The sequence below is a fragment of the Paramisgurnus dabryanus genome, chromosome 1, assembly GCF_030506205.2.
Source record: "Paramisgurnus dabryanus chromosome 1, PD_genome_1.1, whole genome shotgun sequence".
Lineage (NCBI taxonomy): Eukaryota > Metazoa > Chordata > Actinopteri > Cypriniformes > Cobitidae > Paramisgurnus > Paramisgurnus dabryanus.
This window is the reverse complement of record NC_133337.1, coordinates 54,165,100-54,181,724: the sequence shown is the minus strand read 5'-3', so window position 1 is coordinate 54,181,724 and position 16,625 is coordinate 54,165,100. Positions and strand designations below refer to the sequence as shown.

The 16,625-nt window shown below is 37.5% G+C and overlaps 1 protein-coding gene across 2 annotated transcripts in view; it reads right to left on the bottom strand.

Moving 5' to 3' along the window:
• The window catches only part of mpp7a (MAGUK p55 scaffold protein 7a), a 155,625-nt gene that overhangs the window by 118,908 nt on the left and 20,092 nt on the right, over positions 1–16,625 (bottom strand). Inside the window, exons 1-2 of one of the 2 annotated variants that reach the window (XM_065242345.2) lie at positions 11,474–11,499; positions 8,250–8,409 (exon numbers count right to left, since the gene is read on the bottom strand). In XM_065242345.2, coding sequence (XP_065098417.1) covers positions 8,250–8,286 — 37 coding nt within the window. In that variant the 5' untranslated portion in view covers positions 8,287–8,409; positions 11,474–11,499. Of the gene's footprint in view, positions 1–8,249; positions 8,410–11,473; positions 11,500–16,625 lie in introns of those variants that run through there. The other variant, XM_065242344.2, reaches the window with a different exon arrangement.

The following is a 16,625-nucleotide window of genomic DNA, read 5'->3' as shown; positions in this document are numbered from 1 at the left end:
ACTTTGCTAAAAATTGGAGACCTATAAAAGGAAGTGGTCCTCTGTGTGGGTCAGTGGTAGAGCATTGGGTTAGCAGTAGTGCTGGGCGATATGCCCCATTTTGAGATTGTCCTATCATCAGCCTATGAGATCGCCGATACACGATCGTATCGGGGGCGCGCCAATAGTTTACTCATTTATTTATTTGTTCATTTTTGACTCATTTATGACAAAAAGAAGCAAGGGCAACACTGTCATGACCGCAACCTTCTTAACCCTTGTGCATCAATTTAAAAAAGTTACACATAGGTTCACAGGGGACAAAAATGTCCATGTCCAAAAAGTGTCATAAAAACATTATAGATTTATATTTTTTTCCACTTTCACTGATGCCATTTTTTAACCAGCATCAGCTCTAATCACAATGACCAAACATTCATAAATTTTCAGAATTTTAACCCTTTAAATGCTGGTTTGTTTACACAATGCCATTGCTGTTTTTTTAAGAAAAAAAGAAATTTTTTAATTATTTTCAATTTACTAAATGCTAAGCAGATTTTTTTTCTTTGAGTATTACAGCCTTGGATACGTCAACGATTAACAACAACATTAATTTATATGCATTCATATTTTTTATGCAGTATCATATTAAAAAAAAAAAGTTACCTCTCAGGTCCATACAGGACAAAAATGTCCATGTCAAAAAAGTGTCATAAAAATATTATAGATTAATATTTTTTTCCACTTTCACTGATGTCATTTTTTTAACCAGCATCAGCTCTAATCACAATGACCAAACATTCATTAATTTTCAGAATTTTAACCCTTCAAATGCTGGTTTGTTTACACAATGCCACTGTTGTTTTTTATGAACGAAACCTCCTTTGCAGCGGTTGCAGTCTTGTGATATCCAGTACAATATATTTTTTTTCATTCAAACTGTTCACACACGCACACGCACACACACACACACACACACACACACACACACGCACGCATATGCACACGCGCACACACACACATATTCTGGTTTCCATGTTTTGTGGGGACATTTCATAGACGTAATGCATTTTATACCATACAAACTGTATATTCTATTCCCCTTACCTACCCCATTCTCTAACCTCAACCATCACAGAAACCCTTCTACTACTTCACATTTTCAAGAAACATCATTCTGTTTGATTTATAAGCTTGTTTTCTCATGGGGACCTCAAAATGTACCCACAAGGTCACAAAAATACTGGTACTCCTATCTTTGTGGGGACAATTGGTCACCACAACGTGATAATTACCAGGTACACACACACATACACATAAAATTTTCAGTACACACATACAAACCACACTCTGACATCCATACCAACACACCCACACAATTATAGCTTCATAATATATCTAATTGGCTCTATAATATGCATAAGCAGAAAACAACAATAAAGCGATAATTTGCTTTATATGCCAAACCTAAAAAAATGGCACCATCTGGTAAAAAAAATAGTAAAAATTTAAATTTTGAAGCCTTGCCAACAGAATGAAAGCCTGTTAACAAAGATTGCATCATTTTATAGTTGAATGGCACCGGGATAAAAAATTGCAGTTTTAATGGGTTTCAATGGGGACATTTTTGTCCAAAAGGTCCTGAGAGGAAGTATTTTGTGTACCTAGTAGAAAATAGATTTTTTAAAGGAAATGAAGGTGAAATATTCAAATTCCAATAAAAATTCACACCTGTGGCAAATTTTATGCAGTTAGCATTAACGCAGACATAGTTATCAAAAAACAAAACTGAAAAGGACAAAAATGTCCTCAAGGATGCACAAGGGTTAAAACTGATGCCATTAATCATAGCGCGGAAAAGCCCAGGCGCTTTAAAATGTCCTGCATGCCAGGGTGCGGGAACAAAATGCTTACTGGTTTTAACCCTCTGCTGCCTTACAACCTCTCTAGTACAAGGAAATGTCAGAGCTCATGTGTGAGAAAGAGTCTGAATCATGCACATTACAGGAGTCCATGCAGCATGCATTCAGGTCCCTGCAAGAGTCCAAGACGCGCACATTAAGTCCAGGTGTGTGCGAGAAGAAAGTGAAACCCACACACCCTCTTATGCGAGGACAAGCACACAATGCATGTTAATGTGAAACTATGATGATGATAATAATAACCATCGCCAACTATCGTCATGAAAGCCCACTATTGGCGATATGTCTGACGATCGTCGATACAGGATATATCGTCTATCAACACAACCCTAGTTAGCAGTGCATAACGTCATGGGTTCGAACTAAATTGCTTTGGATAAAAGCATCTACAGGCCTTATTGTGTTTTTGGAAATTATCCTTGCAACATCTAGTATCTTTAGTGATGCCTAAAGAAACCTTTTTAGGATTTTCTCAACATGTTAACAGAATGTTTCCCAATTCATCTGAAGAACGGCAGATATCTTTATCCTCTGAAAAAGGGGTGACAAAAATATATATATAAAAAAAATGAAATTCCTTCTCCCTGCATGTTGGTCTCTCTCCATTCGCTTGCATTTGGTAAAACGAAGTGGAAATTTTCATTCTGATGTAACTGGAAACAGGGAGCATTTCCAGTGGCAACAAATCCTTGTGTTACAGTGCTGTATCCCTATGGCAGAAGAAAAAAAGAAAGAGCTAGAGAAAGATGGAAAAGCAGGGGATAAATAGCTGGAAATCGATAAAGTGCTCCCAAAGCGCATGCTGTTGCCGCTACTAACGCTCGCACTCTCTTATTTGTCGTCTTCTCCCAGATGCTCTGCATTCTTGACATCAGAACGGAAAAATTTACTGTTAGCCGAGAAGAAATTTTATATGGCCATTCCTGTCATATCCCTCATTGCTGCCATATTCAGCCGGCGCTCTGCTTAAGTCATAAGAGAGACTCAGCACCTGAACGATAAACAATATGTAGCTCAATGTGGATCTCGTTACAGACGACAACATCATTACGCCACACTTGTTTCTCAACAGGACGGATGGAAATAAGTGTATCCACACACACACACACACACACACACACACACACACACACACACACACACACACACACACACACACACACACACACACACACACACACACACACACACACACACACACACACACACACACACACTTACGCTTTAAATCAAAAGAACAATCATGGACATTTAAGGACAATATCATTCAGCTTCAAGAAGTTGGAGTTTCATGGGTAATACCCACACATTAAACTGTCACACATACAAATGTCTTCATTAGAGGTTGCTTATCTGGTAAACTTTTGCCTTAAAAGCTTCACTTATGTTCCACTTTGCTTGTCTCTCTTTTTGCTGACAATACCTGAAGCTTTTATCTTTTTTGTGACACCTTGGGGAGAGTTATAGTAATTGAATGAGCAGGCCAGCCTATAATAACACAATAAAACTTTATTTGATGCATACTGTAAATGCGCTGCAGAGGAGGGCTGAGATGCTACAATCATTGGGCAGTGATCTGGCTTAACAGGCTACACAGTTTTGCACAGCTCACTGAATTATCTTCCTGTTTACCGAATGACTGAGTGTCTAAACCATCAATCCTGTATCTTAACAGATCCGTATGTTAATGTGTAAAATAAAACTACACTGATATGATTTATGCTCATCTAAAAAGGAACAGAAGTGAGATGTAATGCGGTCACGAAAATGATGTGACAGCCCACACGTTAATTTTTTTTTGTTGGTTTAACTGTGTGTCAACTAATATTTTTAAGTTAAATTATGTCACATTTTTAATGCAGCCAGGTTACTTACAATTTTTAAGTTGAACCAACAATTTGCTACGGTGCATAATACTACACTGCCAGAAGAAAATGTTAAAAATGGTCCAAAGCCATCACTGGTCAATTACCCTTTAAATGTCCTAATATGGACCATTTAGTGTACATACCAATATATATCTTTGAGCTACTATATGCACTCTTTATTATGTTGTTATTAATAAATATTTATATGCTTGATCGTGGTTTCTGTTAAAAAGTTATTTAAGACTTTTAATGGCAAATGTCGAGAGGGCATTATTGTTGCACAAAGCAGCCTTCATTAAAAGGATGCACGAACCTCTCCACTGGTGGGTTTCCTTTGATTTCTGACAAAACGTGTGAATTCAGATATGCGCTATGAATTTCTCTCCGCCCTTGCCCAAATAGTGTGCACTCACTTTAAATCTCTTCAATCACTTCCATGCAATTGTTTTATTTTTCCCGAAGTGTACGTGTAGGCGCTCAGACTGCGTCCCGTGCATTCGCAAATCCATCAGCTCTCATCTCATTTCGTATAACTTTTAAGAAAACTACAATAAAAATATATTCAACCTGCCAAAGTGGCTAGTGGGATTGGCTGCCTTACCTGCCACAGCAGAAATCTACCTGCATTTGACGGTTTGGCGGGTGTTAATGTCAAGCCCTGGATGTATTGATTCTTCACATGCATATTTTCACAACATTAAAATATTTCCCACAGTCTTAACCTTAATTCAATTTTTTAACAAAAAGAATGTGAATGAGAAATGCTGATGTAGACACCAAAAGAAAATCGGGCTGATTTTGGGCCGATTTCCCCTCTTCCGACTATCCTAGCTATGTCCCGATTATCTTGATGGTCTTATCAGATTTTCCCTTGTTGTGAGGTGTGTTAAAAGTGTCCGAACCTAATCGGAAGAACGTCGGAGCCCCCCCGGTCGTGAATCGTAAATATTAAACGTGTTTAATATTTACAATCAGAAATCCTGATGTGTGGGGGGACCCCCCAGGACAAACGCGTGGACACTCTTGAGATTATCACGTAAAATGAAACAATATCCAATCAGAAATCAAGATGATGAAGACTGAAGCAGTCATGGCGCAGCACAAAGTGAAGTTGATGTGGACAGCAGAGATGGACCATGTTCCCGCTGTCTACACAACTTCACCCAAACCCTTTTCTTTTTTAACTTGAATTTTGAATTTTACTTGAATATCGTCCGCCATGCTTGTTCTTAAGTCTCTCGAGACATTGCGAGATTTCTTGTGTTCACAGTAGAGACTCTGGTTGAAAATCTGTTTGTGTGTGGTGTGCTGTCTTTGACACATCATGGCAAACCACACACTATAGGAGCAAAACGGTTACATCTAGGATTTTTTTGTGGTCTATCACATTTTGAAAATCTTATAAGAAAATATGAATCTTTCTATTGATAACATAACAACAAAGGCTAGTTTTACACTGTTCCTTATAGAAGTACAAGAGAATAACTTCTGACTTTGTAAACGTAAGCCGAGGTGCACAGAATGATTGAGATTGCAGTTGATGTAAAAAGAATTACAGTAATATATCACCTGACTTCAACACCAGACTCATTCTCACACAAACACATTTTACAGGTAGTGGGTGGATGAGTCTGTCAGCCCAAGGACACCCAAGGGTCATGAAATCAAATGCCACCAGGAAGCAAAACTCCCACACTAAAAACAGGATACATATAAAGTAGTAAGGGAACAGCGTTCTAATGTCCATAGGGCTATTTCATACAGAGGAATGGAGATCAGATAAAAACAATACCGACAGTACAAGATAAAGTACTTCAATGAGAAAGAAACAGAAGAAAAAGAGAAGAGTAAGCCAGAAATAAGCTAATATTTTATTGGTAGTCCTCCTTGATCAATTTCCGTGTAGGTTTTGGCAATTAAATCTTAATTTCCTGCCTTATGAATAATAATGGGTTTGTGTCAGGTCTCCAACATAGGGACAGAAGCCAATAAGGCATCAAGAGCAGCTCAAAAAGTGGCAAAACATTTAGGGCACACGAGTATTCGCACACATAATGTCTATAATGGGATCAATCTATCAGGTCTACATTGGCTTACTGGGCTTTTAAAGTGTTCATTAAAAGTCTGTTGGGCAAGACAGGATCGCACACAGTGGACGTATCCTAACCACACCACATGTCTCCCAGCAACCTTACAGTCGTCCATCAGGCTTTAATACCCCAACTAGACATTATTTTCTAATAGATTATATTCACTTAGTAATCCCTTCTTTATAAAGGAACCGACGCCAGGAGTGAGCGATGTGTGCCAGAAAAAAGGAAGAAGGAAACACAGTGTGTGTCTGGGAGACACAGAGCAAGCAGTGTTAGTTGTGTGTTTGCTCTTCAAGCACAATTGCAAACACACACACATTGCAATACTGTGACCCCTGAACATTTGAACTAATCACGATCACATCACAAGAATAAAGCTGAATCTCGCCTGGGAGACAGCCAAGTTCAAGTTTAATTTGGATCCCAAAAAGTCAGTAATTGTGTGAAATGACCATAATAGTAATAGATGGTCTAAGTTTCCACCTTGTCTTTTCAATTTCCAACATATATTGAGTAACCATGACTGCTAAAGAGGGAAAACCTTTCAAATATGAAAAACACCTATACAAACTCACTCTTCTATCACAGGGGAGATGACTAACTTTGATAGCAGTGCTTAAACATATGTAGGGATGTCAAAAGTACAGGCCTTACAGGAAACACCAATTCAAAGCAAAAATGAAGTTATGAAGTCCTTCTACAGCATCAGTAGCAAAAAATACCATAAATTTGGTACCCATAGTGCCGTCTAGCCAATGGTGTGTTTACAAACCAGTGTTTGTTTCTGCAATATGAAAATGAGAGTTATGTGATTCCAATTATAAATCCAGGCGATAACCAACCAAAGTGTTTGTTAGTTCAGTTTGTTAGTTTGTAATCTAACGCTTCCCCTTTTTCTTATTCAGTTTTTTTTTAGTAATATCACACACTGAAGTTGCAGTATTGTATTAATTACATTGTTTTAAATATAATCTATAAAGAGCTTGCGAGCAAAGGATATCTGAGAGGGGCTTGAAAATATTTTCTGTACAAAAGGGGGGTCCGGTTAAAAAAGTTTGGGAACCTCTGGCTTAAGGTAAAACCAAGACCGTTATTTTTTACAGAGAATGATTCAGTATTATTTTGAATCAGAGAATGGGCACTATAAGTATTTTGTAAACCAAGAATTTTTGTCTTATACCAAACTGTAACAATTTTGTATAATGTTAAGCAGTTCAAAATAAAATAAATCCGGTTTATATATGTCCAACTTAATTCTATATTCCCAACATTACTGTTGTGCAATTTAAATGAAAACCTTAGGCAATGTTGGGGCATGGGGCAGGTATTTGTCATTCGTTGTAGGGATGCATAACGATTATTCGCGATTAATCTATAGCAGAATAAAAAATTACATCATATATGTGTGTGAACTGTATATAATAATTATGTATATATAAATATGCACACATGAATGTATAGACAGTTTCATCGGACACACGCGATACGCGTCTGGTCCGAACTTTACTTCCGGTTTCATTTTATTTAATGGCCTGACTAGTTTGCTAAACTGAACTCTTGAACAAATACCTTGTCGGAAATGTTTTGGTTTCCTATGTAATCTACGTGTTGTTTAATTTGCTTATTATATTAATAAACTACGTTATAAATATTTATTTTTAGCAGAGTTCACCGGAAGTTACGTGTGGACCACGAAAGCCGCTTGTTTATGTTGTTACTGCTGAAAGAAAAAATATTTACACTGAAAAAAATTATTCATTCAATTTACTCAATTTTTTTAAGGTAAGTGGTTGCAATCAATTTATTTAAGCTACATTTAAAAAAAATAGGAATACAAAACAAAACAAAAAACTTTTGTTTAAACGTAGCTTAGATAAGTTGATTGCAACCACTTACCTTAAAAAAATTGAGTTAATTAAATGAATCATTTTTTTCAGTGTAGTTAATATATTAAGAATTAATATTTATATAGAATATAAAATATACATAAATATACAAATGTATACACATATAAAAATGTCTTGAATAAATACATGCATGTGTGTGCATTTATCTACACAAAGTTATTATACACAGTTCACACACATATATGATGTAAACAAAAACTTTTGTTCTGCTATAGATTAATCATGATTAATCGTAATGCAGCCCTAATTTGTTGTAATGATAAGTAATACATATACAGTAACAGCTTATCCATAAAAATCTATATATTTACAGAGTCACAGGTGTTCACAGCCTTTGCTTTGATTATTGAAATGTAAGCATGTGTAATTTAGGACTCACATGGATCAACATGCATAAAAATGTAAACATTTTGTTAGTAACTAGTCTTTATAGGCAGATCAATGTTGTTAATGTGGTAAAATAAAAGAAGGATGGGTCACCTATCTCACTGCCGGTTCTGGAGGAGAGGGCCGGCATGATGACTGGTGTATCTGTTTCCTTTCAACGTCACAACGATGCCCCAACAATCCTGCAGCGATGGGGTTAGACGACTCGACCCCAGGCAGAGTCTGTGAAGCCGTGATTATGTCATTGGAAAATCTAAACAAGATTAAAGACAAACACTTTTATAATACAATGCAGAAGGTTTATAGCATCCAGATACATTTAACAGACTTTAACTTTCAAATTGAAACCATTTGTCAACACCAAACAAGTTCAAAGGTTACAAAATGTGAAAGAAAAGTAAAAACAAACAAAAAAGAGAGATATAGATGCATCAGCCCCAATGATCGCAAAATCACCACCGATTTCATCTTTTTCCATTTGAGGCTCGGATCCATGACATCGAAAGCACCTGAAAACTTAATGTCACCCTAAAGACGTGTAATCTGTGGCCTGAATGTACATTTGAAAAACTGAGAGATGGAAAGAAGACACTAGTCGTTCTGCCTCCATTACAGATCTCACAGTATCAGGTTTGTGAACCAGAATCCGTATGGAAAAGACAAGTAAAAAAACATGAGTGCAATGCAAGGTATGCTGGAGGTTAAATCATACGCCGCTGTGCTATAAACATAAAGCATGCTGCTGCCATCTAGTGGTGTCACTACATCCAATTACATTTTACGAGGCATCCAACAGATAGGCAGTCTGAACCGAGAAGAAGGGAGTAAAAAAGATTAAAGGTGAGATGTGGGAAGGGAAGCACATCAGAGAAGACTGATGTCCTGGTTCTAAGAACTAAAACGATTTCACACACGTTTGCTTAACAAAATACACAGACAAGCATTCATTTCCCCAGATAACTGGCAACATTATTGCGGAGATCAGGTTTAACACACATCACAAACCCCCGCAAGATCAGAGAGAGGTCAGAGACATGATTTCACAAAAACATGAAAGTTTAAGGACAGATATGGCTTAGTCCAAGACATATTTTTAGGTAAAAATACCAAACTACCATACTACTGCCATGGATATTTGGACATGGGGTCCCCCGTTTTTTCACTGCTGCACTCGTTCTTTATAACTCTTGTCTTACAATTCTTGCAAGTATTCGTGGCAGTTAAGTGTGTTGTTATTAAATGCATGGCATGTCAATGCTGTGCGCATGCTGTTTTAAGAGTATAAACACACCAGCATTATAAGTGCTTAAAGGACAAGTTCGGTATTTTAGACTTAAAGCCCTGTTTTCAGATTGTTTATGGTCAAATAGAATGGTTTTGACTGAAATTTCGACATTTTCGGCTGCCCTGAGAATTTTCGCGTGTTTGTGTTTCAGCTCAGACCTCTACAATGGGTTTAATGGTGCACTGGAACAATCCTTCCTAAAATGCATTAAACTTTCGTTTACAAAGACGAGAAACTCACCGAGTGGTCAGGGGTGTTCACTGATATGCTCACACAAAAATCGCTGCAAAAGATGCTTTCCAACAGCTGTTTTAGCATTCGTTGTTAACTTGTGGACCTATTTCCCCAAACGCCTCACACCCGTACATTCTTCCGCTTAGAGCTTGAATAATAAACACTCCAGCCCAGGTGGTGGCGCTAATCCGCCTTTGCCAATTGCAAGAATAGAAACAAAGTTCCCGGCGCGGAGTAATACCGTACCTCACAGGACGTCTAATACAGTCAATGGAGTTGGTAAAAACTACGATAAAACCTGTTGGAATGCGTCTTTTGGAGCGATTTTTGTGTGAGCATATCAGTGAACACCCCTGACCACTCGGTGAGTTTCACGTCTTTGTAAACGAAAGTTTAATGCATTTTAGGAAGGATTGTTCCAGTGCACCATTAAACCCATTGTAGAGGTCTGAGCTGAAACACAAACAAGCGAAAATTCTCAGGGCAGCCGAAAATGTCGAAATTTCAGTCAAAACCATTCTATTTGACCATAAACAATCTGAAAACAGGGCTTTAAGTCTAAAATACCGAACTTGTCCTTTAAGTGTGTTTATGTGTCTATAAACTTCATACAGTAAGAAAATACAGTCTTTCAGTCAATAAAACACTTGGCTAAACATGAGCACCGTGGCGCTGCATCTGAACAAATGAGGGATCCAGACACACACATACACCCCTACACAGAAAAAAAGGAGTTCATGCCATTTACTAAGAAGGATGCAAAGCATTTAATTCTGTTTTTTATACTATTAAGGAAAGTAAAAAATTACCAAACACTTTGAGCAAACTAAATACAAAGAGGTGAATATGAATATATTATACCTATACAACATAAAGACCATAAGAAAAATAGCAGGACCTAAGCATTTATCAGTAAACCAAGAGCACCAGGAGAGTCGTACATCACAGAATCATCTGCACAGGATTTAGGAGTCTTATGAGACTTTCTGTATGTGCAAGAACCTGAATGAGCCTCTAAAGGAGATTTGCTGGGAGTCTTGTAAATCAGTGAACCTTAAACTGGTGTGTTGGGACAGTGAATCAAGTCGAAGGGCTACGGGAGACACGTGCACCATCTGTGCAGGAACAAGAGAGGGTAGTTGCTAAATTCAGCTCTGCTGACTCTTTGGACAGTGATTAAGTACACATGTAATAGGCTACCATTTAAATCTTGTCTTTTATGCATTTCTACAGGTCAACTTGTGTCACGCTCACATGATACTGCCCTAATGTAAAATGATGAGGGTTTGCAAGGACATTTTATATGGAAAACTACAAAATGCTTCTATGACTTCATATGATGAAACAGCAAGAAAACACAAAAAATGCCACATGCAAGTAACCAATCATAATGCAGACTGACTCTGTTTGAGTCTGCTGCACCTATAAAATGAAGTCACTTGAATATAAGCTTATCGTGCACAAAGAGACCAAAACAATATGGTTTCAATTCAAATTTTTATGGTAAGAGTATCGGAGTTCAATATTCTGATAATGTTACAGCTTAAACATAAAGCATTTAAAAGGGTGAACCACAAGGTGCCTTAGGCAGAAAGATAATCATTAAACCAGCCTCCTGTGTTCAGAACAGCTAAAATAATGCGGATTTGGCAGTGCATGATGGTAAGTAAATGACAGAATTTCAAGTTTTGGCTGAACTATTCTTTCAACAACATTTAATCGAACAAACCACATCCTTTAATGTGTATAAACAGAACCATTTTCACTCATTATTAAAGACTGCGCATGCTGTACTTACCTTACAACCAAACACCTGCCGACACCCACCCATGCATGCATGACAAACCTAAACAAACAGGAATTACGAGTTCCTTCAGTCGGTTTCCCTGGCTGATAAACTTGAAAGAAAGACACAGTAACCAATAGGGAAAAACAAAGAAGATCTGAACAGACCAAGAGATTCATACTCAAATTCAGCTAATCTGAAGGAAAGATGAATATTACAAAATATAATTGCACGGTGAAACCACTAGGTGGAGATAAAGCTACATGAAGTATTCATCTACTCAAACTGGGAACCATGTTTCATGTTGAGTATGAATAAAGTGATATTTAGTTACAGTTGATACAAAAGCTCTGTCAAAAAAAAAAAAAAAAATTATACCCTTATTCTAGTGAACATACGACTAAAAATACAAAACACAAGACTTAAATTCTTAATACGTGCATGTAACCAATCAAAAAGCAGACTTACAACTTTTAAGTTAAATTAACATAACATTTTTAAATAAATACAATGTTCAACAGTTTCAGGTAGCTATTCCTCTCTATAATCATGATGTGTGCTCATTTATAGGTGTGTGTGTCCTTGAGTATGTGAAAAGAAAAGCCAGCGGCTCATTGTGGGGTGTGTTTGAAATATTATAAGAGTCATTAAGGTGATGATTTGGGGCATTTGTGTGAGAACAGCCCCATTTCTATATTCAGACTTTGGGTGAGTATTGTCTGTGATGCTCTCGATAGGCCCTCTGAGGCTGTGTAGAGTCATTAGGAGATGAATGATTTATTTAGGGTTCCTCATGAAGGACAGCATTGAGAGGCTTTCTGCCACACCACCACACATCAGTGCTCGCTCTATTCATCTATAAATCAGCATGGGCACAGAAAGAACTACAAAACTACAGAAGGAGATGCAACTCACATAACTGAAGAACAAACCAGTGAGAGAATGACATAAAAATGGTGACCTACATGACTAAATGCACATGCTTTGAGGAAATCAACTTCCACGGTTTAGTGCCTCGCCTAACTTTCAAAACCGTGTAATGTTTCCAGCTAAAAGTACACCTTTCCAGTTCAAGAGCAAAGTTATTTTAACAATGTGTTAAGGTATTTTTCGAGATAATCCATTAAATTAAAGATATAAACAAAATAAAATCAGTGTTTCCCCTGCCAATATATTAGGGGGGCTATTGGTTATTTTTTAATTATTGTTTTAGTTACTTTTTTAATACCAACTGATATTTAAAAATAATAATAAAAATAAATTATCTTAATCATTTAACTAAATAAACAAATATTTAATTAAATAATGATTTACGGACAGACAGATAAGCAGTGAAGTTTGATTTTTCTGATTTGGTTTGCCAGAATATTTACTGATTAAATTACAAAAAAAGTTCTATTATGAACAGAGAATAATCAACCATCTTTAAATTTAAGTCTGGTTCTCACGAATCACAAAAACTACATACAAAGATAGTCAGAATTTTGCATGAGAATATTTTATATATAGTTGTAATGCTAAACTGTCCTAATGTGTCCTGGACAGCAGTGAAGGACCACTTTCAATATAAGCTGCCTAAAACAAGCATTTTAAACCAGTGGCGGCCGGTGACTTCTTTTTTCAAAGGCCCTCTATGCGAAGTTCGTCACAACATGTATGTAGCCCATCGTGTGTGGTTCCTGCTGAAGTGCCTGCTGCAGTCGCGTCTAAAGGGTTTATGATAGAGACACTCGCGTTTGCCAGATACTCGCATAATCTCATGCATAACCAGAGTTTACTGTTAAGGGAGTGTCTTGCATGTATTTTGTGAACGTGAGCTTTTCTTTTATAAAAACGGTTTTGACGCTGGTGCAGCAGGCACTTATTTTGACATAAAACACGTGATGCACATGGTTCTCATGACGCAACAAACACATATTTTGAAAACACAAGCAACACACATGACACTCCGAACACATTAGAGCCCGACCGATAAAGGATTTTGAAGGCCAATACCGATACAAATGTTTGTTGGTTTTAAAATCCGATACTCCGATATATCGGCCAATATTTTTTTTTCAGAAACGCACAACAAAACATTAACAGATTTTCCTAACACTAGTTATTTGTAGTTATTTATGAGTTTTAACTAAAATAATATGATAATGCATTTTAAAAAGAAACTTGTTTCTTTTTTTTTCTCGTGACCAACTCACCATGAACTCACTTAACCGTTGTTCTCTCTGTCAGACTCTGGCTGGATCAGCAGGTTGCAGGATGTGTGATGCGTTATACACGAGTGTTGCCAACAGGGAGGTTGTAGAGTGCCCTATGGTGGACAAACTATACAACGGCAACACTCATGACATGGTTGAAGGCTGTTTCGTCCGGTTTTTTTTTTATATTCATTTATCGGCCATTATGAATGCCGATAGTTTGGAAAATGCCTAATATCGGCCGATGACATCGGCATGCCGATATATCGGTCGGGCTCGAGAACACATATTTTGAATTTGCGCCCCTCGTATGAGCTGTCACGAGCCGCCACTGTTTTAAACTTATACGCATGTGGCCAATAAATCAGAGACCTCACCTGACATACAAATACAGGTGGTCACAGGACATACTTGTAGCATAAATGTGTCTCAGCTGACAACAGATTACCAAGTTTGACCCGGGCAGGACATCAATGTGTAATACCAGATTTTGATCTATGCACAAAACTTTTTTTGTCTTGGTTGTATTTTGTAAACATTTCATAGGGCATTTTTACCATAACCCCAAACATGTTCAAACACTATTCTGATGCTATTCTTTCCTGTTGGTCCACTGGGAATAGCTTAGGTTTATTGACAATCCAAAAATAGAGCTGTAAAGCCTAATGATGTATAATCATTAACTGAAAGATGCAGGGTTTTTCCTCTTTAAACTCATGGCATGCTAATGCTGTCAGCTCCAGAGTCCATACCATTTACACACACACGAGTCCAAAGCCTTTTAGCATGAAAACAAACAATGGCAGCAGGCATGTGGAACACTTTTCTTAGGCCGAATGTTAGGCTGAGTCTCTTTTACTGATCCAATTAGATAAATTAAATGTCTATGTTCAGACATGTATGCTCAATACAAGCTTGACTCTCTGTTCAACTTTATAACTTTTGTGTTAAATTGTTTTGTTACAGATATGTACATTTTTTATGTCAGACAAATAATTGATAATTCTAACCTTTAACATCAAACTGCTAATTTTTTAGTTTTTAAACTGGCAAGGTTTCATTAACTTGATCTGTGTACATATAATTTTCTCCATGAAATTGCTTAAAGCTCCTGTTGTTAGCTGATGTTACCAAATGTTATAACAGTCAAATATGCATGACAATTGTTACGCTTTAAAAGTGATCCTCTTCAGAACAATGCTGCATTTGCCAGATACGCCCATACACTGCATTACTCATAGACCACAGACATTCAAATGGGTATTCATTTCTACCACCACTTGCATCCTTTTCCAATGAGCACCACTCTGCAGGAGAAGATCTATATTAGCCAATAAGGACAGCTCAATGCAGAAGACTAGACATTTATCAGACTGCCACAGAGGACTACACATCAATGAGTAGAGTAACAAACATCTACCCCTTTAATGTTACTGCTGAAACATAGGAAACTGTCTAAAGACACCAAACAACATGTCTATGAATTTTATTTGTAGTCCTGCTATGCAAGCTAGGTTACAGTAAATTTCCTACCCCATGAACAGATACATTGTTTAAGAACTACAGCAAATGAAAGTGATGCTTATTTATTAACTATCTCACCATTTCGTGAGAATTTTTTTGTGGCAGGGGGCTAAGCTATTATTTAACAGGACAGAACAGAACATCCATTGTTTTAGTGCCATAGCTCTTTCTTGGGACAATAAATAACAAAATTGAAATGACTGCCTAAACTACCTAGCTATTTTTTTCATCTATAAAATGTAGACTAATGATCGGAAATGAAGTAAGATCCATTGACAGATCTAACACAGCATCTTAAACTAAAGGAAACAAAACTCATTTTTAGAGTCACACCTACAGTCATAGCTTCTCTCAACAGTGTGACTAGTGATCATTATAATTACTGGTAACAGACCTTTAACAGTGCTCACTCACACTAAGTCATCTAAGATCATAGCAAACAAATAGTTCAGGATGAGGCCATCACAAACTGATCTCTACCTTTTTAGGAAGCAGCAGTTTATCGAATTCTTATACTGGCCTTTCCCATGTCTTATGGAACAAACATTAGCACATCTGATTTAATGCCAGCAGCTTTTTATAGAAACAGATCACCACAACTGTCTGACTGTAAGTATGTGGGTGAAATACCACTCAGTCCCCAATGAAAAATATTAAATAAATAAAAAATTTAAGAGTAACTAAACTTGGTCAGAGCCTGACTCCACCCACTGGCAATATTTGAAAAATGCAAGAAAAGTGAGCAGACCCCAACGGAGATAGAGGGGACGAACTGAGCTCGTACAAAGGGTGTGATGAGATCATAACAATGACGTGGTGAGCTTAAACCAAGCGTGCCGCACAAGCCCTGAAAAGTGAAGCCAAAACTTCTCGATCGCCCCCCAGTGACTGGTCCCAGTATAGGTCATAAACCCCGCCTCCCCATATTATTCAGTGGGACTTGAGACCAACTAAAAAATTACACTTCCATTATCTTTTTTCCGAACCTGGTTTCTTTTTTGTTTTTAAAATAAGTTTGTGTTTAGTTAGTTATTTAATGATATAAAAACGGTGGTGTCACGTCATGATTGACAGCTGTGATATTGTGTGATATGCGCATTCTGCGAGAGCGAGGGCGGGGTTTTGATTTCACGGCTTCACTTCCTGCTCACTACTGTGCATGACTGGTCCCGAAATCGCTACTGTGCAGGCTCAAGAGACCCAAGATGTCAGCGCCATACCGGGACACTGGCGGCTTCACTTTTCACCAATGGAAGGGAGCGAACAGGCGTCGTCCATCTTTTTTTACAGTCTATGGCTTAAACCTGCTTACGCCAAGTCGAACCGCTTTAATCACAGTACCGCAACATCCAATAGGAAAATTCAACTGCAGTAGCCACCTTTCAACCTGAAGGGGGGAGCACTCAGAAGTTTTTACACCATATATAAGCATTGAATCACTTTAT